Source organism: Phascolarctos cinereus, unplaced genomic scaffold, assembly GCF_003287225.1.
Source record: "Phascolarctos cinereus isolate Bilbo 61053 unplaced genomic scaffold, phaCin_HiC Scaffold_726;HRSCAF=1367, whole genome shotgun sequence".
NCBI classification, from domain to species: Eukaryota; Metazoa; Chordata; class Mammalia; order Diprotodontia; family Phascolarctidae; genus Phascolarctos; species Phascolarctos cinereus.
In genome coordinates this window covers 173,674,925-173,699,302 of record NW_027556098.1, presented here as the reverse complement: position 1 = coordinate 173,699,302, position 24,378 = coordinate 173,674,925, and the positions used below count along the sequence as shown (strand labels likewise).

General features: G+C 41.7%; 2 protein-coding genes across 3 annotated transcripts in view; both read right to left on the bottom strand.

The window, feature by feature from the left end:
• Positions 1 to 733: 733 nt before the first annotated feature.
• Positions 734 to 11,791, bottom strand: TTC36 (tetratricopeptide repeat domain 36). Its single transcript, XM_020984788.2, has 3 exons — positions 11,631 to 11,791; positions 9,585 to 9,773; positions 734 to 1,071 (listed from the first exon to the last, which is right to left on the bottom strand). The coding sequence occupies exons 1-3, from the start codon at positions 11,752 to 11,754 to the stop codon at positions 812 to 814; spliced, it is 573 nt and encodes a 190-aa protein (XP_020840447.1). The 5' UTR covers positions 11,755 to 11,791; the 3' UTR covers positions 734 to 811.
• A 1,225-nt stretch (positions 11,792 to 13,016) lies between these two features.
• Positions 13,017 to 24,378, bottom strand: part of KMT2A (lysine methyltransferase 2A) — an 86,398-nt gene continuing 75,036 nt past the window's right edge. For both annotated transcript variants that reach the window (XM_078146850.1, XM_078146851.1), the window contains 8 exons: positions 24,279 to 24,343; positions 22,417 to 22,587; positions 20,713 to 20,787; positions 20,033 to 20,207; positions 19,760 to 19,867; positions 19,133 to 19,216; positions 18,666 to 18,795; positions 13,017 to 18,127 (listed from right to left, as the gene is read on the bottom strand). In XM_078146850.1, coding sequence (XP_078002976.1) covers positions 17,852 to 18,127; positions 18,666 to 18,795; positions 19,133 to 19,216; positions 19,760 to 19,867; positions 20,033 to 20,207; positions 20,713 to 20,787; positions 22,417 to 22,587; positions 24,279 to 24,343 — 1,084 coding nt within the window. In that variant the 3' untranslated portion in view covers positions 13,017 to 17,851. The remainder of the gene's footprint in view (positions 18,128 to 18,665; positions 18,796 to 19,132; positions 19,217 to 19,759; positions 19,868 to 20,032; positions 20,208 to 20,712; positions 20,788 to 22,416; positions 22,588 to 24,278; positions 24,344 to 24,378) is intronic.

Genomic DNA, 24,378 nt, shown 5'->3' with positions numbered 1-24,378 from the left:
TGAGGTGTTCTCAGGGAATTTCTAGTGTCTGGGACCTTGCTCCCCAGGAAGAAACAGTGTGGGTGGTGGTGGGGCAACTCTAGAGCCCAGCTGGTCTGGAGGACCTCTCACGGCCCCTCCTCTTATCTTATCGATGTGCTGTAGTGGAAAGTGGTAGAGCTGGGAGCAGCAACACCCAAGTGCAAATTCCATCTCTGCCACCGTGTGAGCGTGCGTGTGCCATAACTCTCTGAGTCTGGGTTTCATCATTTTTTAAACCAATTTAGAGCTGAAATCACCTACTTGAACTTTCTAATATCACAGTTAAGGAAACTGAGGCACAGACAGGGGGTGACTTGCACAAAGTCACATAGGCAGTAAATAACAGACAGGATTCTAACTCAGGACCTCTGACGCCATGACACCGTGATGCCTTTCCTTGATACCCCAAGAAACTGAAATGATCTTGGCATGCCTGGAGTTTGACCCCAGATCTCCTGACCCTAGACTCTGTGCTCTTTCCATTGGACCACACTGCCTGCATTACTGCTGAACTGAATAGAGACCCTGGTGGTGTAGTGGAGAGAGCTGGGGAGTCTGGGGTCAGAGGATGCAGGCTTCAATCCAGACTCTATAACTTTCGACCTTGCTTGACCTCTGGGCTTCAGCGGGACTAAACGACCCCAAAGGCTCTCAAACTCAGACGCTTTAATTGGCTGCGCTGGCCGAGCCCAGAGAGGACCAGGAGTCAGGCTGGAGCGCAGGCGGCTTTATTGGGTTGGCGGCTGCCCCTCCTGGGCTGCCAAGGTCCCCAGGCAGGGGGCGCCTCTGCTCAGGGCTCGCTGATGCCCTGCAGCTGTCTCATCATGTCAGTCAGCATCCGGTTGCACAGGGCCGCGTACGGGTTGAGCAGGACCAGCTGGCGTCGGGCAAAAGGGCTGCCCAGCCCGGCCGCTTTCTGGAAATCGCTTCTGGCGTCATTATCTCTGCCCTGCAGGCGGGCCACCAGGCCCCTCTGGACATAGCTCTGGCATGCCACCTGTCCTCGGCCCCGACTCAGCAGGATGGCGCGGTCCAGGTCCTCCAATGCACCTACAGCACAGAGGAAAACGCATGGAAGGTGGTTAGGAGGAGACGCGGGCTGGAAGAAGACTTCCTGCAGACGTCTCTCTTTGGCACAGAGAGAGGCGGAGGAATTTCCTGGAGAAGAGTTGCTGTGCCCCCTGATGGTCATGTTCAGAACTGCAGCTTCCTTCTCCCCTCTCCTCCCATTCCCCACCCCCACCCCAGGCTGGCGGATGGTCCAGAGAGATTTTTTGGTCAGATGTGATGTGGCTTGGATTAAGCAATGAGGTGGGATGGAGAGCGCACTAGACTTGACACAGAGAATACTCAGGTTCAAACTCCACCTCAGCCATTTAGTTATTAGCTGTGTGACTTTGGAATAGTCAGTTAGGTGGCACAATGGACAGAGTACCAGCCCTGGAGTAAGGAAGGCCTGAGTTCAAAGCTGGCCTAAGGAAGGCCTGAGTTCAAATCTGGCCTCAGACCCTTACTAGCTATGTGACCCAGGGCAAGTCACTTTAACCTATTTGTCTCAGTTTCCTCATCTGTAAAATGAGCTGGAGAAGGAAATGGCAAATCACTCCAGTATCTTTGCCAAGAAAACCCCAAATGGGGCCACAAAGAGTCTGGTGTGACTGAACAACAACAACAACGTGAAGATGATTCCCAGATTTATATATGCAGACAGCAGCCATGAGGGACAAAATGGGAACTAAAATCAATTTATTCATCCCAACCCAAATATCAAACAGGCCTGAGGAGTTGTCTTCTGGGTTGGTTTTTTTTTTTTTGGTTTTGTTTTGTTTTTAGGCAATTGGGGTTAAGTGACTTGCCCAGGGTCACACAGCTAGTAAGTGTCAAGTGTTGAGGAGTTGTCTTCTGAAAGCAGAGAGGCTGTCCAAAAAGAGAAAAGGACTCGATTGAATAGATTATTTGCTGTGCTGGCTGGGTGTGACCTTGGGTCTGACCAACAAAAGAGTTTAAGTAACTTGAAGCTCGGATTGTTTCACAGAAGAGCAATTATTGCTCTCTGAGAGGAAGAAGCTTGGTGGGGAGAGCAGCCCAGCCACGGGGGACATCAGCCGCGCTGGGAAAGGCAAGGACCACAAACAGCAGCTTCAGAGGCTGAGAGCTGCTCCAGTGGGCCGCAATCTTAGGAGGATTAGCTGTTGGGGGGAAAGGCGTCTCCTCTTCGACTTGTGTTGTGGGAATCAGTGGGAAGTTGTGCATTTGGGGGAAATTTACCTTTTTTACTTATTTTGCTGTTCTCTTTCTTTAAATGCCTTTTGCTTTGAATTAATGATAGTTTGGCCCTGGAAAAGTCAGACATTAGGTGGAGGCTCATGAGGTGAAACTCGATGTAGCTGAGAGGCACCTAGTCTATGTTCACATTACTCTTTTGGTTCTGCTGTGCTAATTCTGCATTACTTCACAGCATGTGTTCTGAAGTGCGCCTGTAGGTTAGGGAGTAGTTTTCTAAGGCCACATAGTTCACAAACTGCTCCCCCCCGGCCTCCCTGCCTCTGCACTAGTGTGCTTTTCCCCAGAATTATCAGTTGATGTATTAATTAGTCAACCAGACTGAATTAGTTTTTATTTATTTTTTCTTTTTTTTGTGAGGCAATCGGGGTTGAGTGACTTGCCCAGTCACTAGTGTTAAGTGTCTGAAGTCGCATTTGAACTCAGGTCCTCCTGACTCCAAGGCCAGTGCTCTATCCACTGTGCCACCTAGCTGCCCCCTGAATTTGTTTTGATGAAGGGGTACACACGTGGCTCTTAATTCCAGTGCCTTCCCTCTGTAGATGATTTTCTCTTCATCCTAGGGGACAAAGCTTGCTTTGTGTATATTTGCTTGCAACGTTGTTTCCTCCATTAGACTGTGAACTTCTTGAGGGCATGGACTGTCTTTTGCTTCTCTTTATATCTCTGTCATTTAGCACAGTGGCTGGCACACAGGAGGCACTTAATAAATGCTGATTGATTGGTGGCCAGGGAAAGACATTTAAGTAGTCCAGTTTCAGGTAAGGTGAATGAAACTACAGGAAAGTAAAATAACATACCCTTCCCAGGAGTAATGGCAAAGTTGATTTCGGATGGCGAAGGACTAGCTAGAGTATGATTTGATAAAGAGATGACCAGCAGTGGCTGGAGCTTCCCTGAAATAATAGGCCCGGTAAGGTATATACCAACTAGGACAGCAAGGTCCCAGGGCAGGGGTTCCAGATAATGAGAAAATGTCCAGGAAGTACAGAATATATAATATATATTTATATAATAATATATATTTATATAATAATAGCTAATATTTACATGGTACCTATTATGTGTTAAGTGCTTTTACAGATATTATTTCATTGTCTCCTCTAATTTTATTATTATTTATAATATTATCATATTATCTCAATATTATCTTATTCTTAAAACAACTCTGGATGGTAGGTGCTATTATTGTCTCCATTCTACAGATGAGGAAACTGAGACAAACAGAGGTTAAATGACTTGCCCAAGGTCACACAGCTAGTAAATATCTAAGGTTGGATTTGAACTCAGGTCTTCCTGAGCTCCATGACACCTAATTGTCCCTTATGTGTAGAAACCTATTTAGTCAATAGTCAGTAATAGGGTGACAGCAAAAGGAAAAAAATAAGAGTAGCTGAACAGCCCTGCTCACTATCCCACCCCATCAGCTGTTACAATGAATAGAAATTGTTCATTCTCATCATTGTTTATAGTATAGTTACACCAGATATTCACGTAACTCAATTTGTTCAGCTATTCCCCAATCATTTGACTCATGCTTTGTTTCTAACTTTCAGCTATTAGAAATAGCATTGATATGAATATGTTTATATACATATATTTTTTTCTTATTAGCAATAGCCTCCTTGGGAGATAAATTATATTGGTGGGACAATGGGCATGAAAAGTTTCTATAATTTCATTTGCATAAGTCAAAATTATTTTCAAAGGAGTTGGCTCACTTCATACTTTTATTAATAGTGAATTAGCATTCTTGTTTTCCGGTATCCAGTCAATACCATCTTTGACATTCTGATGAATGTGATATTATATTTCATGGTTGTTTTAATTTTTATTTCTACATTAACTATCAATAACAGCTAATTATTAATAACCAAAAGGTAATAATTATTTTTAAATATTTCAAATGGTTATTAGTAGTTTATGTTTCTTCATTTGAAGACTGTTCATGTCCTTTGACCATTTATCTCTGAAGAATGGCAGATTTTAGATATTAGACTTTTAAAATAAGAAACATTACATGCAGAGATTCTTTTCCCCATCCACATCATTGCTTCTTATTCTAGCTGTACTTATTTTATTTGAAGACTTGTTCAAAAGGACTATGTCTATCTTAGCAGAACTAAAATGTCCAAAGTAGGTCATGGGTATTAAAGAAGGGGTGAATACAGCTCCCTTGGGAGTGTCCAGACCCAACTCTAGCAGTTTCTGTCCTCCTTAGGACAAAATCAAATCTCTTCACTGCTCACTGAATACCAAACATAGGAAGCAACTACAGAATACCAGAACACCTTAACCATGCACGCCTGCTGTGAAAAAGCTTAAACAGAAGAAGAGAAGGCAATACTGACAGGACACATTGAAAGTCCTGAAAGTTGTTCTCAGGATTATCCGTAACATGGGTGGATTCAGAGAGACTAGAGTTTGGAGACTCCTTGATATCTAAGGAATGAAAAGACTGGCTGAGAAACTCAGGGGGCAGCTAGGTGGTGCGGTGGATAGAGCTCTGCTTTGGAGTCAGGAGGACCTGAGTTCAAATCCAGCCCCAGACACTTGACACTTCCTAACTGTGTGACCTTGGGCAAGTCACTTAACCCTGATTGCCTCACCAAGTGTGTGTGTGTGTGTGTGTGTGTTGTGTGTGTGTGTGTGTGTATGTGTATGTGTGTGTGTGTGTGTGTGTGTATGTGTGTATATGGAAAAGAAACATGTATCAAATGAGTATGAGTAAAACTAAGTGCAGGTAAAATGTTCTGACTTAAAAGAGGTGGGAGAGCAAAAATGTACTAAACAGATCAGTGAAGCAAAATGCAAACCTAACACTCATAACCTTAAATGTGAGTAGGTTATATGTTTGATAGGAATGTATATGTATAGCCTATATCAGATTGTGCACCATCTGGGGGAGGGGGGGGAGGGAGGTGGGAGGGAAGGGGAGAAAAATTTAAAACTCAAAAGCACATGGAAGTGATTGTTGATGAACCAAAATAAATTAATTTTTAAAAATGTGAGTAGATTAAATAATTCAATAAGATGAGATACCTCCTCATTGAAAGCCATAGCTATTTAAAAATTATTTTAACCATTTGTACTTGAAAAATAAAAATTGATGTGAAAATGTATATTGCCTATATCATAAAATGCAGCTTTATGGAAAGTCCATTGAGATGGTCCAAGAGATCAATATGGGTAATAGATATATAGACAGAAATAGATCTGGTTCTAGATAAATCTTGTGCACATATTCCAGATAGACGATGAACTGGGTCCAGAATTGAATAGGAGGAGGAAATTGGATCCAATTTCATTTGAGAAATCATGGGGGCCCCCCAAAGTGTATCCGGGGCCCTTATCTAGATGCATAATTTGATGAGAAATGTATTACTGGCAGAGACAAGATGGCAACAATACAAAGCAGGAAACAATATAAAAATTCCAAACAGATCTAGAAAATACACCAGACCAAATCCTGATGGGAAAATCTATAAAAAGTCACCCTGAATCATTTGTCTAGTGTAGGTCAGAATAGAAAGACAGATAGTTCTGAGAAAACTGGGCGCATGGTCAGGCCAGGAACATACTGCACTACAAACATTCCAGCAGCCAGGAAGAGATTATGAACAAGGAGGTCCCAGACCCATATTGGGGCATTGCAGTGGAATGCAATGGAATGCAAACTGGCAGTTTGGTCACCCACTACCCCATTCTACATCATCGGTCCAGGAGGACCAAGAAAGGGCCCTGAGCTTGGAGTAGAGTCCTCAGGCAGGAAGGCCAGGGGAAGTGTACTAAGAAAGAAGTGCAGAAGCCAGCAGCAGCAGTGTGGCTCAGACTCCAGGAGCAGAGCAGGGTCTCAGCTCCGGCATTTAGCCCAGTCTACAGAAGAATAACCAATGCAGAAATCCCAGGCTAAAGAGGAGCCCACAGTTCTGTCATTCTGAACCGACTGAGCTTCCTCGCTGGCCCACAGGGGCAGGGGCCAGCAGCAGTCCACGGTGTTCAGACCCAAGCCCAGGCCAGGAACCTAGAGAACTCAAAGCAGGGGATCAGCAAACAGACTTTGCCCTGGATCAGACCACTCTGGGAGCACTGAAAGCTTGAAGATCCCCAGCTGGCATTTGAGATCCTCAAATAACACAACACTCCATACCCTAAGAGAGCAGCAACAGGGCTAGCAGAGACCTTCCCTCCAGAAGTGTAGCAGCGTCCAGTGATAATAACAAGTCTGAAGTCAGGAAGCAGACTGGAAGAATGGGCAAACTAAAAAAAAAAAACCCACTGTAATGAGCTGTTATGGTGGCAAGGATACTTAAGACATAGATGCAGAAGAAGACGATGACTCCAAAACACCTACAAACAAAACCTTAGAGAAAAACAGAGCTAGGGCACAAATCCAACTAGAATTCCCAGAAGAGATGAAGCAAGTTTCTAAAAAACAATTTAATGGGGCAGCTAGGTGGCGCAGGGGATAGAGCACTGGCCCTGAAGTCAGGAGGACCTAAATTCAAATCCAGCCTCAGACCAAACACTTGACACTAGCTGTGGTGGCCCTGGGCAAGTCACATAACCCCAACTGCCTTTAAAAAAAAAAAGAGAGAGTTTAAAATGTTCTACAAATACACTTGAGGAGAAAATTGGAAAATAAATGAGAACTATTCAAGAAAGAATTGTGTGTGGTTTTTTTTTTTTAGGCAATTGGGGTTAAGTGACTTGCCCAGGGTCACACGGGTAGTAAGTGCCAAGTGTTTGGTCTGAGGCCACATTTGAACTGAGGTCCTCCTGAATTCAGGGCCGGTGCTCTATCCACTATGCCACCTAGCTGCCCCTTCAAGAAAGAATTGACAAGGGAATTCACGCAAGAATGCCTGGGGGAAAAAACTCCCTGAAAATCTGAATGGATCAAGTAGAAGTCAATGATTCCATGAGATAAGAAATATTAAAACAAAGTTGAAAGACTGAGACAATAGAAAATGTAAGGTATCTCACATCAAAAACAACTGGCACAAAAAAAGGAGAAAAAAATTTAAGAATCACTGTACTAGCAGAATACCATGATGAAAAAACAGAGCCTAAATATCGTGTTTCAAGAAATCTTAAAAGAAAACCATCCAAATCTCTTAGAATCAGAGGGTAAAGTGGAATCAGAAAGAATCCAGTCATCTCCTGAAATAAATCCCAAAATTAAAATCACCTGGAAATTATAACCCAAATCCAGAGCTTCTATATCAAAGGAAAAATACTTTCCAAGCCACCAGAAAGAAAGAATTCAAGTATAATGGAGCCATTATAAGGATCACACATGATTTAGCAGCCACTATTATAAAGGAACAGAAAAGCTTGGAATATAATATTCTAGGAGGTAATGCTTATGGGCTTATAGAGAATACCTTACCCAGCAAAACTGAGTGTGATGCTAAGTTTGAATCTTGCCTCAGATTCTTACTGGCTATGTGACCTGGGCAAGTCACTTAACCTTTCTTTTTTTTTTTTTTTCCCTCTCGAGGCAATGAGGTGAAGTGACTTGCCCAGGGTCGCACAGCTAGTAAGTGTCAAGTGTCTGAGGTCACATTTGAACTCAGGTTTTCCTGAATCCAGGGCTGGTGCTCTATCCACTGCGCCACCTTGTTGTCCCCATTTAACCTTTCTCATCCTCAGTTTCCAAATCTGTAAAAAGGGGATAAAAAGTACCTACAGGGCATTTGGTTGGATGTAAGTATTGAGAGCTAACAGTGATGTCAAATGAGACTGGAAAGGTTGATTGCAGCAAAGTTTCAGAGGGCTTTAAAAGCTAAACATAAAGCGTTTGTATTTGATTCTAGAGGCAATAGGAAGCCACTGGAGTTGAGTAGGGCAGTGACATGGTCAGATTTGGGCTTAAGGAAAATTACTTTGTGGTGCAGAGAATAAATTAAAGTGGTAGGAAACTTCAGGCAAAGAGACCAATTAGGAAGTTATTGTAATGATCTAGGCAAGAAGTGATAAAGCCATGAACCAAGGAGGTAACTGAGGGTAAAGGGCTGGATCTTCAGGGATCCAAAGGGCTGGGGAGGGATTTTTTTTTTTTACAAATCACTTTAAGCTTCAGCCTACTGTCCTCAAGGAAAAGTGTACCCCTGATTCACGGGGATGTTGCATAATTTTTATTGCTGTATCTTCTCGTTAATACCTTTTTGTAAAAGCCAATTGATGCCTACTGTTTGATTGATATTAGAAGAAGCATACCAGATGGGAGCTCACAGCAATAGTCTCAGTAAACCCATCCCCTCAGGGTTACCTGATGATAGAACACTGAGGAGATATGTCATTAACACAAGTTTGAGTTGAGGTTGGGAAACTGTGTTCAGAAGCGATGCTATGTAGGTTAACTTCACAGTCATCCCCTTCATGCTCTCCAAGGTCCAGACAAACTAACCCACTTGTACCCTGAACTCATTCCTTCTCCCTCCTTTTGCTTAGGCCATCCCCTCATGCCTGGGATGTCCTTCTTTCTCACTTGTTGCCTCTTGGAATCCTTCCTTCAAGAAAGGAATTGGCTTCCTTCATGGTTCAGCTTAGCTTCCTGGGTGCCAAAGAAAGCATTTTATAATCTCCCTAGTGGTTAATACTTTCTCCCATCTCTAATTATTATATTTACTTAGCCCTCTACACGTTGTATCCTCCAGTAGACTATAGACTCCTAGAGAGCAAGGACATATTTTCCCTTTGTGCTCCTATTGCCTAATATATTGGAAATCTTGGGAAGACAGAAGCAAAGTGCCCTAGTGGGTCACAATTTTCCATGGACCTAGATGCTAGGCCATCAGTGAATATGCCTCATGACACCTTCTCTCCCACAGATATTGAAAGAATACAGAATTCGGAAGTGGCAAGAAGTTATAGCCAAGTGTCCACATTGGCTAAAGCAATGAGCAAGGTCCTTCAGTGCCTGCTGCCAAAACCCAGTTAGAGTTGAAACGTGCTTCTCTATCCCATTTGCTTCCTTCTTCCACCCCAACAGAGTTTCTAGAAGTTCTTTACACCTGCCATAATTTACACGAATTTTTGCCAAGTTTACGTACAAGTGGAGCAGCTGTTCCACATGCCACCAGGCTTCTCTTTTCCAGGCTAAATAACCCTATCTCCTTTCTTCTATGGTGTTACTTGCTTTCTGTCCCCTGAGGCCCATCAGATCTCACCTCATACGGAATTGTCTGGGCAGCACCAATCCCTGGACAAATCCTCAGAGGGCTCTCTGGAGGTTAGCATCCTTGCCTTACCTTACTCTTGCAAGATCTACTCACCTGCAACATCTCCCTGAAGTCTTCGGGCCTGGGCTCGGTTGTTATAGGCTGAGGCCCTGCCGGGCAGCAGGTTGATGGCCTGACTGAACCTCTCAAGAGCTGTGCTCAGGTTCCCAGCTTCAGCTGCTGTCACCCCCTGGAGCTCTAGGTTCTTGGCTTCTTCCAGCAGGTCCCCAGGGAAGGTGTTATCTGTAGCCAGCGCATGTGACCCAGGAAGTAGGGAAGGAGCAGGGAGAGATGAAGGGGAATCAGTCTTAGGCTTTGGGAGATCGTGACTCTGGGCACTGGAGGGTGAGGACTGATCTGCTTGATTGATTGCTCTGATTGAAGTAATAGTAAGGCATCAATTTACTGTGGCTTATCAAAGGATCCTAGAATTTAGAGCAAGGAGCAACCTTACTTTACAGATAAGGAATTGGAGACACAGGGGTAGTGATTGACTCAACATCACTGAGGTAGCAAGTAGCATTAACTGGGATTTTAACCCAGATGCTCCTAAATTCAGTGTTCATTCCACACCAAGCTGCCTGTCCTAGATGGTTTTAGATTCGGCTTGAGAGCCATTTTTCAGAGTACATGTGAAAGTCTTCCGGAGACAGGAGTATATATGTGCATCTATCGATGACAAAGGACAAAGGAATCTTATCCAGTAAAGTCCATGCTCTCATCTGGCATTCAAGATGTTCTGTGCTCTAACTGGTTAATTTCCCAGCCTTATCTCTTATTCTTCTCCCACATGAAACCTCCACTCTAGCTGGACTTACTCATTAAACCAAAAACATACTACTTCCATTTCTGCCTCCACGTTTTTACCCAAATTAACTCCCCTGCTTGAAGTTCTATTGCCTATTATCCCTCCCAATGATCAATATCTTGACCAACCTTCAAAACCTAGCTAAATTCCACCTCCATGAAGCCTTCCCAGAACACTCAATTCTCCATGATCACTAACATCCTACAGTACTTACTGTCCACACTGTCTTGTATCATTACTTATCTTTTCATTAGAAGGTGAAAGTCTCCAGATTGTAAGCTGGAAGGCTGGAGCCATGTTTCTATATTCACTGGACCCAGCAGAGTTTGTTATTTATTAACAAAGTAGGGTGGACTCATCCAAGTTTTTGGAGATAGAAAGGGAGGAATCTTAGAGGTCCAGACTCCAACATTCAGCCTAGTACTGTTTAGGTCAGTTCTTCTACATTCTCCTCTTTAACTCTCATCAGTGGGGTAAGAGTACACCCTGATGGCACCAGATTCACCCCATTCTCCATCTCCCTCTCAAACATCCACTGCAAACAGCCCTTGGTGCTCCACAGAACTTAATTGGCCCAGTTTTTTTCTAAACCATGACAGAACCCTGCCACTGATGACTGGGCAAGCACACTCTAATAGGGAAGAATTGGCTTAGTAGTTGTAGATACACATCAGGTCGGGACTACATCAAAAAGTTGCTACTCGTGGCTCTCTTTTGCTTCACAGATTGGTTTCTTCCATCCCACCTCCACCTTACACAGATCTCCCACTTCTACCAGTTAACAACCTTTTCCACTCTCTACTCCACTATCTATTCCACTAATGATAAATACTGGCAAGGATGTGGAAAATGGGTGCCCATTTATGCATTAAACTTTGGCCAGGTGGCTTGTGATGGTAAGAGAGGGAGGTTTCATATGTGTGAAGTTGGTCCCCAAGATGGATTCTAATGCTAGGCAGCAGGGGCACTGTGCCAAATTGCACGGACAGCAGGCTATGAACAATTTGACACCATTAGCCTCTAACTGGTTTCCTGAGGATTTTACACTAAGCCCTTCGATTAACAATCTCCCTTTTCCCAGAGAAGAATGGAGGGCACAGAGAGTACAGAGTATCAAACCCTTTCCAGATGGGGGAAGTTTCTGGTCTAAATCCCAAATTTCTAGGCCAAATTTGTTGTAGGGATCACAGCAGGAATGGGACTGTAGCAACTTAGTCCAATTTTAGAAATGAGGAAACCAAGGCTCAGAGATGAAGTGACAGGCCCAAGGTTACATGAGAAATAACTCTCACCTTCATCTTCCAGCTGATTTTTCTCTATTTGATCTTCTTCAAGTTCCCACCCAGGCACATCTCCAAATGGGGTGTCTGGGCTGAAGATGGCTCTCAATACTGCTTGATCATTTGGAGTCCCCATGGTAAGAAGAGCTCAGCCCAAGGCAGTGACCCAAAGATAAGAGTTGTGAGGGGAGGAAACTGGGAGGGGCTAAACTGCCAATCACTGGGAGGTAAACAGGACAGTATTTGAAGACAAGTATTCCTTCCTCCCCCACTACCAGGGCCTTTTTGCAATGTGATCCATCCAGGAGTTAATGAATGACTGGCGGCATGTTTTCAAACTTTTATTCACCTATGCCCTCCAGGAGGGTGACAGGACTTAAGGATGTCAAACTTAAGGCTTAAGGTGGTTTGGATGATGGCAGAACTGATTTCTAGGTTTTACCGGGAGAGTTTTATTTAGTTACCTATGATTCTCTGGCATTAAATAGGATCACAGATATATAGGGCCAGAAGAAATGAGAGGTAATTAATCCAATTATTTTACAAATGAGGAAACTTGAGGCACAAAATGATTGACCTGTTCTGTTTAATATAGCTAGTAAATAACTAAGGCAGGATTTGTATTTAGGTTTTCCTGACTCCAAATCCAGTGTCACATCCACTGTGCCATGTTGTCTTTCATTCCATTACTTCTGGATAAGTTTTCACGATTTGTGAGAAATACCAGTTATATTTCTTCATTGCTTTCCATCCTGTGTATTTGGGGGTAAATCAGTAACAATCCTACCTAATATTTTGTTTAAAAATCATAATAATTATGAACTACAGTTGTGCTTAGAGTATTAATTCACTTAACAGACCATAAGCTCCTTCTAGGAAGTGACTATATTAACCCACTATTACCTTTTTCAGTAGATAACATAGTGTTCTGCAAAGCAGCAGGAGCTTAATAAATATTTGCTATATTAAATAATTGGACAAAGGAGGGAGGATGAGCACAATCAAAATGAAATACCATCTCTTCTCCAATTCAGTCACTTCCCCTGCAAAAACGGAATAGAGTTGAACGGGAATGAGTATTAGGCTTGGTAAAGCAAGAGTAGGGGCCACAGGATGACAGATTTACAAACAGAGGAGTCTGCAGAGGCCTTGTTTTTAAGATAAAGAAAGTGAGGCCCAGAGGTTGCCCAAGGTCATGTAAGAACTAAGCAGTAAAGCATTATAGCCAGGTCCTTTGACTCAAAACCCAGCACTCTTTCCCCTGAGTCACACTTGGACAGAAATTTTCAGTGATTTCCATTTCTGAAAAAAGGGAAAATGACAAGCACTTTGGCCTGAAGTCCCATACCAAACCTCCCAAGCTATCCCTCTGCCGAAAGGAAATAAAGTTCCACTGTCTGCAGCAATAAACTTGACATGTTTATTAATTAAACTATCACTTAAATAAAAAAAAGTGCATAGAAAATAAACATGTTTAAAAACTCCTTTTTTTTTTACAACTATGTACACTTTTTACTTTTACATTCAGTCTTTCGTAGAGAGCTTTCAGCATTATTATTTTTTTTTAACTATTAAAGTATTTTCCTTCATCCCTGTCACAGGGAGTTAACACTGATGGACTTTAGACACATTCCTTTTTATTTTTTCTTTCCCCCCCCTAAACCAGAAGCTTGGAAGAACACAAGGAAAAAAAATAAAAACAAAAAGATCTGTTATACATGATAAAGTTAAGAAATGTCTTATTTCTGGAACAGAATTTTGTCATCTGTTCAGTTTTTGAAACAATTATTCAACTACCTGTATTTACTAAAGAGACTGTTGAAAGTTCAATAAAAGAAACACCACAAGTATATTTTCTTGGTTGATAGACAAAACTAGAGTACCTCAGAACAAGATACCAGGAAAGCACAGAACACAATTTTCCCCCCTAAATGCAGGTGGTAATCCCAACATTCATAACCAAAAATAGAGAAACAAGAAGTACAGGTACTGACTGGTAACATTCATGGGCAGAAAAATCCTCAGCAGAGAAGCTCCAGGTGACATGGTTTGTGCAATTCTTTCCAACCCCTGGTGTGGGCTGGTTGATGCATCCCTATTAGACGATACTTTTGCAGTTTGGTTGTTTTTTTTTTCTTTTTTGCCTTTGGGGACCCAGAGGAACACCAGACTGACATTTTCCTGCCTCTGCTAGCAACTGTAACACAATCCTTATCTATAGTGTTAAGAGAATTAAAAGCCATGGACTGATACTGAACTAGGCTTTGTTACATGGTGCATTACTATATTAGTTCCTATATATATCATATTTATATTTATTTGAAAATTCAAAAAAAAACTTGCAAGTTTTCAGAGTGTGTGAAACCAGTAAGTAGTCTGGACTTGACTGGCATTCATGATTCGGCACAAAACCATCTGCTCAATAACCTTGTATTGCTTTGAAATGAAGGAAATGAAACAAAGTTTACACCCAGCCCTTTACAATGACCCGCTTTTTCCTTTGAGAAAAAAAATTGTTTGTTACAAATATCCCCTTCCCTCCCTCCCTCCCCCAAATAAATTCAACAAACACCCAACAAGGTTTTGACCTTTAGTATTTTCAGACATTTGTGATTGAACAGAAGTCCTTTAAAAAGATACATTCATTTTTTAAAATCTATTTTTTTTTTCAATCAAGGGAGCTGCATGGTGCTTACTGAATTGGCCAGGGTAGGACAGAGGTAAGCAGGGTGGTGGACTGGATCCTGCAAATGTCAATGAGTCTGGTTGAAAAATTAATAGTAGCTGCCAAGGCTTCTCTCCTCCAATCTTGTTAATGGTCTGAAAGCAGGAGGGGCTGTGCTGGAGATCATGGTGGTGGTGGTGGACGGTTATGGAGGAGAGGCAAAGGGACCAAGAAGACCTGGCCAAAGTGTCAGTGCCATGCAGCCACTCTGATACTGGAAAAGTTTTCACTGGCTGCAATGGCCACCAGTTAATGCAGCCACAACAGGTTCTAGCAGCAAAGCTATTTAAGTGAACTGGCTCTCTCACGGAGAACTAACCAGAGACACAATTATTACTCCTCAGGGGCTTGGGAATTTCTGAAGGGAGCTTCTTGAAAGAATCTTAGGAATGACCCAATGCTGTTTGCTCAGTCTGAATTTCTGTGCTAAAATCCTCTGGATACTTTTCAAGATGAACTCAGAGGCATTTTGTGTTTATTTATTACTTAACCCCCTTCTTTTCCTACTTCTGTTAGTGACCCTCTTTCTCATTCCCATGCTGCTGAATTTTTGGCAATGGGCTCAAGAATGAGCTGTAGTCACTCACAGAGGGGCTTTCTTAGCTTTTGGGTTACCAGGGTGGGATTAGGATATAACTTTCTTCCTAATACCCAGGGTATGGTAGGAAAGGAATGAGAAGGTGGTCTCTCATAGTACAGCACTGCCTATTAGGGCAGCAACTAGGTCTATTCAGCTGAGTTCTCCCCATCCCTGACTGGCCTTTGGGTCTTCTTAGAGTGAATTGCTGACCCATCAGTGCATCAATCATTTCAGTAATAAATGCAGCCTAAGGTTTTTTTGTTTTGTTTTGAAACAAGAATTAAAAAAAATAAGATTCACAAAAAAACCTCACACAGTGCAATAAGAAAGAAAATTAGATACTAGTGGAACACCTTGAATCACCGTATCTTGTCATGGACTGAAGAAAGAGGAAAGGTAAGATCTGAGTGGACTGTTCTTCTCAGCCCACTGCTGGCCCCTCTCCATGCAGACAAGATAGCCTTTGCCATCCTGTCCACAATGCTGGCGAGAGTGATGGTGTTTCAGCAGAGCCACCAGACAAAGTTCTTAAGGTCACAGGAGATAAGGGAGCCCAGGTTGGAGGGCGCAGACTGAACCATGGGTCCTGGGGCAAAGTACGCTGGGCTGAGTGATATTGCTTTGTTAAGCTTCCACAGGGTGGGCTTCTTGTGGCCAGGAAGGGTGTCCCACTGAGAGCCATTATTGATCTCCTGCTGGACTGAACTGTTTTGAAGCCCAGTAACCAAGACAGAGAAAAAACCTGTTTCTCTGTGAATGATCTGACTGTGCTTTAGTTCCATTGGGCCACCCTGGAAGTGTCTAGGGGGTCAGTAAGATTTTTTTGCAGACATGAGGAGTTGGTGGGGAGACTGGAAGCAGAGATAAATGGAGGCTACAAATGAGGCAGATAGAGATGGAAAAAAGTCAAGTTGCCTGACATCTAAGCTCTTGTTTTCTAACTCTGAAGTTGAAGAGACTGGGGAAATTAACAAAAATCTGCCTCTTGCCCTGGGGCTGGAACCCGAGATGCATTTTGGGAAGGGGGTGAAAGAAGAATTGTACCAACAGAGTAATGTAGCCTGCTGGGAGCTTTGTAGAGGAAGGAGAGAAGGGAGAAGCCCAATGTATTTAGGTGACCACCTTCCTTCTCTATAATCTAGGAGCAACCCAGGAAACAGTTACCTTAGTCAACAAGGCATGAACAAGCTTACATGATAAACAACAAAAAAAGCATACCTTCTGAGGGCAGGGGTTGGGGGTGGGAGAAACTGGACAGGAAAAAAAAAAATCAGACTTTGCGTGTACAGCTGAATATTTTCTCTAACTTCATCCTATGAAAATAAAAAATTATTAAAAACAGATCTTTTAAATTAGGATAATACCACGGTTTAAAAAATAGCCTCGTCATAAGTGCTTCTCCCTATGAAGTGCTTCTCATAGAAAAATATACAAAAAATATTTACATTTATAAAACCTTAAATATTAAACTGTAAACAGAACAGAGTAAAATCCAATGACTTAATTTAACAGATTTAGGACACTGTCTTGGGGAAGGGGAAAGGAAAAAAGGAAAGAAGGAGAGAGAAGTTAGTCTGATGCTGCTTTGACCATGTTCTGGAGGAGGAACCTCGGCAGTAGTGTCATTTTCATCTACTTTGACAAGAGATTTTGCACAGATGGTAGAGCTCCCTCCACACATGGTAACCTACTCCCTCAGGGTCTTGCAACCTTAGTGTTCTGCCTTTAGCTTTCAATGGAAATTGACCATTTAGGAATCTGGCCTTCCTATGTCTCAGCAAAGAATAGATCAAAGTAACAGTATCCTAGCAACGGGGGCTTGGGAGAGGGAAGGATAGCATCAACTTGGATATGAAATTCTTTGTGAGTTGTATGATTCAAATCCTATTTAAGTATTTCCCTCTTAAAACAACCCATGCTACATTTTTCTTTTCTTTTTTTAAATTTTCACTGGAGCTTGGGCTGGTAAAGATTCCTCCCAAACTTATCTATTTTTAGTGGCTTGTGTCCATATCTCCTCAGGAGTGCTTACTAGCTCAGAGGATTTTTTGTACACACAAACTGTGCCCAGTGGGGTGTATGTCCTTGAATAGAGAACCAACTTCACCCACCACCCAGAAAAAAAGAATGGAGAAGTGGTGGGATGGAAGCCAAGAAAAAAGTGGAATGAAGAGAAGGAATGGGAGAGGAAAGGAAGCTGCTCCTGTCAAGAAAAGTAACTGATTGAGATAAGGCTTATGGGGGTAACACTCCCACTACAAAGACTAAAGGCAGGCTCAAGTGTTTGGTAATTCATTGGCACAACCCCAAAACAGCCCTTTTGGTCAACAAAGGTGCTAGGAATCCTGCCTCCTGACCAGAAATGAATTCTTAAGTGGGAGGGAGCTAAGGGAAAACCATTAGACATTTCTTTCAATCAAGAGATAGATGTAGGCTGGGCCTGGCCAGCCAACTCTGAGGTGTCTGACCTATACTGTTCTCTCAACCCTGCTTGGCCACTCTGGCCACCTCACTAACAGTGCTTAGGAAATGGGCCAAGCAGAGGCTGGCAGCAAGATACCAACTTCCCCTAGGGAGATGCTCAGGAAAATTCTATTTTTCCTGATAAAACCCTTTATAGGCTCTTTCCAGGCAAATCTGTTAGGGGCCCCTTTCCCCTCCTCATATTGGTGTGCGAATTCCAGAGGCGCCAGAAAGAAAGTCCATCACCAATCTTCTCTTCGTGACCTCACCTCTCACCAGGATTATGATCACTCTGCATGATGTGAAGATGGGACACAAGGGAAGGGAGCTCAGCCATAATGGAGATCCCTCAACTGAGCCCACCTAATCCTGAAACCCTTGGCTGCTGTAAAAAGCCTTCAGCCTTGCTCTGGGTGGCCCTGGGTCTTGCAACTCCCACGATGAAGAATGGGAAAAAGAGCAACTTTAGTTTAAGAACTTTCGGCATTTCTTAGCGCCACAATTGCAGGGCAGCTTATTGCTGGCATCCTCGATGGGGAACTTATAGTCATAAGTGAGTTCCTCTCCACGGTAGATCTTACGCATTGCAAAGATGACAATGTGCTTCTGCCCATCGATGTTGATGACTCGAGAGTAGCAGTTGGGTTCGCATGAATGGTTGATAAATCGTGCAGCATTCCCATGCATGGTGGCATCCACTACCTCTGAGTCATCAATGCGGAACATGTAGCAGCCAATGCCCTACAGAGGGAAACAGAGAATAAAATGTTGGTTGCAACTCAAGTTTGGGACTTTTACCTTCCCTTCTTTTTATACTATATATGGCCCCAGCTAAAGACGATTAAATCTGAATGCTGGTCAAAACCCCAGTTATGCTGATGTGCCTCTCCTGGTGAGCATACTTCAAGATGTTTCCTGTAAGTTTCACTAGATTGTAGGTACCAGAACCAGTGGTTTCTCCATTCAACTAGGAAGGCAGGCAAAGCCATGAAAAATGTAGTTGTGTACCCTTGGTAAACATCCTTAGGTTTCTACTAGGGCCCCCTCAACTTCAACTTTAGGGACACTGCATTTTTACCAGGTCCCCTTAATTTCAACTTCTATTTCCTAGGATTTCCGATCTGTGCTTATGCTGGTTGCTTGTGCTGAAATGTAGCTAATAGTAACCCTTCTAAAAGAACATCCAGCATTTCCTTTTTCTTTAGGTTATTCCACACTCATCTTTTCTCTTTTCTATAACAGGTGAAATGGGCAGCGACAGTGACAGAGTCTATCTCACCTTGCTCTCATAATACTTCTCTCTCTTGTCAGTCTGTATGGAACGGATGACGTTGCCTGCATACTCAATCACCATCTCACCTGCATCAATGTTTCTCTTACAGAACAGGCCCCGGCCATGGATGGGAGACCTAGGATGCGTAAAGAAACAAAAAGAATCCCTTTAAGCTGACATTTGATTAGTTGAAATTTGCCAATAAATCCACCACAATCTGCCAATCTTTCTCCCCTGGAGGAAGCAGAATTCAGACCTATATGCCTTACAGAAGTTGTTCTCTGTTCTTGACAAATGAATATGATGCGAAGTGGAAGTCTGAACAGTTATAGTTAGTAAATTCGTTAAGTGAGGATCCTTCAGTCAGCTACTGAAAATAACTAATTTGTAACCAATGCCATCTATAAAAGGACCCTACTTTACCTATCTGTTCCACTCTGATTTTAGAAAAGATTTCAGGGTTTCAGCCATACCTGTAGACCCCAACTGCTTCCTTTGAAGTCTTCTTTAAGTGCCGGAAACGCATGGGCATGGGTAAATCCATGCTAGTCGCCCTTCTGAAAGATAGCAGGATATACTTTTAACCACACTTCTTCATGGAAGAGACTACTCTGGCAAACTCTTGGACTAAAGCTCCTGGAAGACACAGATAATGACTACATGGTTCCCTCTGCACAGTGTCTAGCATAGGAACATGTACAATTAAACACATAAATGCTTTTTGGTGATGAAAATGAAGGCGGCGATAGTGACTATGTAGGGGGTTTGGAAGAATCAAACAGAATTGATATCCTCACAGTACAGTATATCTATACAAGAGGACAGACAACTAATAATCAAACAAAAACACCAATTTAAAGTGATATGAATTTCAGATCAGGTTCACAGAAGTGAACTTTCTGCTAATTAGCCACTGTTACCATGTCACTCATGTGTCAGTCACTCTCTCTCTCTTTTTTTGGTAACTCTGGAATTCTAATTAAAGCAGCTTATGAATTTTCTTCTATTGTTGTAGCAACAAGAGACAAATTTAGCATCTTTCTCTCATCCTGCCTCCTCCCTTTGCCTTAACTTAATTAGTTTTCTACTTAATTGCTTACCTAGCTGACTTCAGCTGTACTTCCTCTTCTTCCTCATCATTGGGGTTATATTCAGGAGGTTGTCGATGTTTAGAAGCCAAGAAGTTAAACATGTCAAATGCTGATTTCCTGGAATCAAAGATCAAAGATCATTTAGAGAAAGTGCCTAAGGCAGGACAGCTGGAAATGAGGGTAATAGTTGAGAAAATCCCAAGAAAAAGATGACATCAGTGGCATTTATCTACAAACTAAGATCTGAAACTACTTTCTAAGCCATGGGTGAATGGCACTTGCCTCAGGTGGACTTCAGCTCTGGCTGACCCATGAGGATTCAGGGGGGGTTCATTGGCCTCCTCTGGTTTGTGGAATCTAAACTTATAATTGCGACAATGCTTGGCCCCAGAAAGCTGCTCAATTAGGAACACAACTGCATCATGAAGAATCCCTAGCATCTTCAAGCCATTCACACCTGCAAAGATCATAAGCATTAGGGCTGGTAACAGGAAACTGTAATATTCAAAAGATAGCCAAACTACAGAAAAATCTTCCAAAGCCACTAGAGAACCTGGACTATAAACAACTGCTAGAAGCTGGCATTATATGTTTAATTAATTGGCAAATTCAAAAGGAGGTGATCTGATTTCAGTGCCATAGAGTGGCCAGGTTTTCAGCTCACCAAACCTGGGCAGTCCAAATGGAACACAAAGCCTAACTTTACAGAAAAGCAAACTATCAAAGCAAACTCTAGCACAGAAAGGACTTCACATTTTTTCACAAAGGCTTACTCTTCCCTTTCACTTCTAAGGATTTCCCCTCATATCTCCTGAGCTACTAGAATAAACTAGACTTTCAATAATAACAGGAATTGAAAAGTATACTTACCTTGACACATTTCCACATACAATCAATTATATATTGGTTCAAATCAACAATCTACTGGAATATCTGAGAGAGGAACAAGCCAGTAACTTTACCTGCAAACGAAAGCTGTTTTAGACGAGCATTGGATCGGGCTTCCTGAACTTTATCTGTCAATGATTTCCATGCATCTGTAATGATATCAATGGACAGGTAACAATTTGGTTTTTTTGCTTTGCTTGTTTGGTGAAGCAATCAGGATTAAGTGACTTGCCCAGGGTCACACAGCTAGTAAGTGTCAAATATCTGGGGCAGGATTTGAACTCAGGTCCTCCTGACTCCAAGGCTGGAGCTCTATTCACTGCACCACCCTGTAACAAAACTTTAAGTGCATTTCTTGTCATTTTAGTAGCCTGTACAGTCTTATATGCTTAAGAGTTAAGACAACTTAGGGTTGCTTTCCTTTTACCTTTAAGCCATTATATACCAAATATAACCAGAAAGTGCAATACCTACCAGAGCTTCTATAAGGGAGGACAGGGCAATAACAGTAGGAATGGAGGAAATGCCAATTCTACATATTTCCCAAAGAATCTGTTATCTCTAAGTTGTATGATTTCGGTCTTTAACTTTAGTGCCTGACAGTATTCACTTTATTCCTGTCCCTGGCCAAAGCATTCCTCAGCAAGTATGTAACTTCTCCCCATCCTATAAACTAAGTGCATTCTCCAAAGATTCAGTCCCTGGTCCCCTCTTCTCCACACAGACATTCTACCCTGGGAAAGTTCATCTAATGTTAAAATTTACACCTCTATGGAGGTAACTCCCAAATCTATACCTGATCTCTCCCTCAAACTCTAGTCCTACTTTGTTAAGTAATGTTACTTTCGATAGATCATTTAAACTCTGATTTTGATCCTCAACTTCTGGACACTGTTCCTTGAATATCTTATCCCCTCAAGTTCAACACCGGCAAAATGGGGAGGGGGAAGGTTGTACCAGATGGCTACGGTCCCTATAAATTCCCAATCTATGCTATGTCCTATATTTAAAACTGAATGCATAATTTCCCCATCAATAAAACTAGTTACTTCTTTCATTTTTTCTATTTGTACTAACAGTTCTCCCAGTACTACCCATCTTGCATGCTTCTACTAGATTTTAGTAAAATATTGTTCTCTTTGTGGCATTTCTCCTATTCAAAAACCTCTGATGGCTCCCACTGCACATAAAATAAACTACAAACTTCTTAACCTGGCATTGAATGCCTGCTCTTTTCAATCTTATCTTACTTTCAACAAGAGCCTTCTCCTCCAGCCAGACTTATGATCCAGTCCTTGTCTCCAGTATTTATCTTCCACAGTCCTGCCTTGGGGCCTTTGCATTTCTTCTGATAAGGAAGTTCTTCCCAAATCCTCTGGAAGACTATCTAAATCCTATGTAACTATCAAAAGCCAATTTGAATATGTTCCCTGATTACTGGAACTCATAATTTCTCCCTTCTCTGAACTTCTTCAGTACTTACTGTTTAAACCACTTACTTGAAATAAAGTCTTATATGGTTATTGTTTCCCTGTGAACTGGATGAAGATGTGGTACACACTGTGTCTTAGGTTGTATTAAAAAAAAAGTCTAAACTTAGTAACCACTCTTACACTGTTTTGAATCCTTACAGTATCCATCATAGTGCCTAATACAGTTAGTACTCTATAAATACTAGTTGATACACTGATCTCCAAAATCCCTATCAAGCTGAAATAGATTATGATGGTAGGATCTTCTGAACCTCATGGAGCTGCCAAACACTTCAGTCCACACACCTTCAATACTTTCTGCACAAATTTGAAAACCATCATCACTTGATATTTCAAATACAAGCCCTTTCTTTGGCTTCTTCTCTCCAATGCTTTCCTTCCGCTTCTGTTCCTGCTGCAACCAAAACATCAGTGGAGAACTGAAGTTGCTTTCCTCTTCTTCAGTCACTTTGGGTTCTGAGAGAGAGAAAAGAAAAAGAAAAAATCAGAGACAGACTTCTGTAATTATTTCTGCTGACAGTTTTTCCTTTTCTTGAATAGATTCTATAGGAGTAATCGTATCACATCAGGTTCAAAGAATTAGTGGGCAGTCAGGTTACTCCCTAGGAGGAATTAGAAAACTCTGACAATGTCCCAAGTCTTAATGTCTAGGGATCTTCTCTGATTGGTTGCCTTATAACAAAAAGTCTTTCTTTTGTCAACACATTGTCTATAGCAATTTCCAACCTTTAACGAAGGAATCAAAAATTTCAGGAAATGTCCTCTGAGGCCTTCTTAGAGAGCCCATTTTCCTATGGAATAGCTCAAATTGTTAAGTTTTTCCTGACATGAAGCCTAAACTTGTCTCTTCAACTCTAACCCACTGCATCTAGTTCTACGTTCTAGGATTAAACAGAAGTAATCTATCCCTTCTTCTACATGTGACACCTTTCAAATACTTTAAAGGCAGCTTTCATATCCTTTCTGAGCCCTCTCTTCTACAGGCTAACCATCCCTAGTTTCTTTAACTAATCTTAATATGACATGGACATGAAGCTCTTCACCATTCTGCTCACCCTCCTTTGGACGTTTCCTAGCTTATTTATGCCCTTCCTAAACAATATTCCAGATGCTATGTGACTGTGCATCTTTACTCTGGAAAAGTACTCTTATTATAGACCAAGACTGCCTTAGTTTCCTAAGCTTCATATCACCCTATCTTAAACTGAGCTTGTACTCCATTAAAGCTTCTAGTTCTTTTTTTAGATACCCGTCCAGACATTCTGTATCCTAATTCTGTCCTTCAGTGTAGTAACTGATCTAATGTATCTTTATGTTAGTTGTAAATCTGATAAGCATTTTATCTATGTCTGTATTGAAGTTAGAGATAAAAATATTAAACAGCATAGGGCCAAGCAGCGAACCCTGGAACACTCAGCTGGAGACCTCCTTACAAGTTAATGATGAATCATCAATGACTACTCTTCTGAGAATCCAGCCTTTCAACTTGTTAGTTGTATGACTTCGGCTCATGTCACTTAATTCCTAAGCCTGTTTCCTCACTTGTAAAATGAGAATAACATTACACCTCAGTGTTGTGATAATGAAATATGCAAAGCACTTTGCAAACTTGAAAGTGCTATATGAATGTCAGTTATTTTAAAATACTACTTCATTGTTTTTTAAAAGTCTTTATTAATTAGCTTCCCCTACCAATTACCCCCTTGATAAATTTGCCTGTCTCCCCCTCTCCCCATGTAAATTTCACCATTTTAAATGATTCCACAAAGTAACCAAAATGGGATTTAATGAATATTAAATTAAGTCAATAAATTAACTTGGAAAGTATGTTTTTTATAATCAACTATCCTATATATGCACATGGAATATGACTTCCTGATTTACTTTACCCATACATAGCGAGAATGAGTAAGAAAATGGTAGGTATATACATCAGGTTTTATAACTAAAAGCAGGCTCTCTTATATCTGCTGCTTAATAATAATGAAGGTTAGCTTTCTTTGGTCAAGCCACTTCACTAACTATGTAAATCTTACACTGCTATTAAGGCAGCAGAAAAATATGTCCAGGCATTTATTCTTGAGACTCTTTTAAATAATAGATAAGACATCAAAAATATCCCGTTTAGTTGACAATCACATACTTACCTGCACTTTCTTGCTCATTTGTTGAATTCTGTGTTGGCAATTCTTCCTGAATTGCAGTCACTTGCCTAGACAAAGAGAAAACCAAACGTTAATATCATTT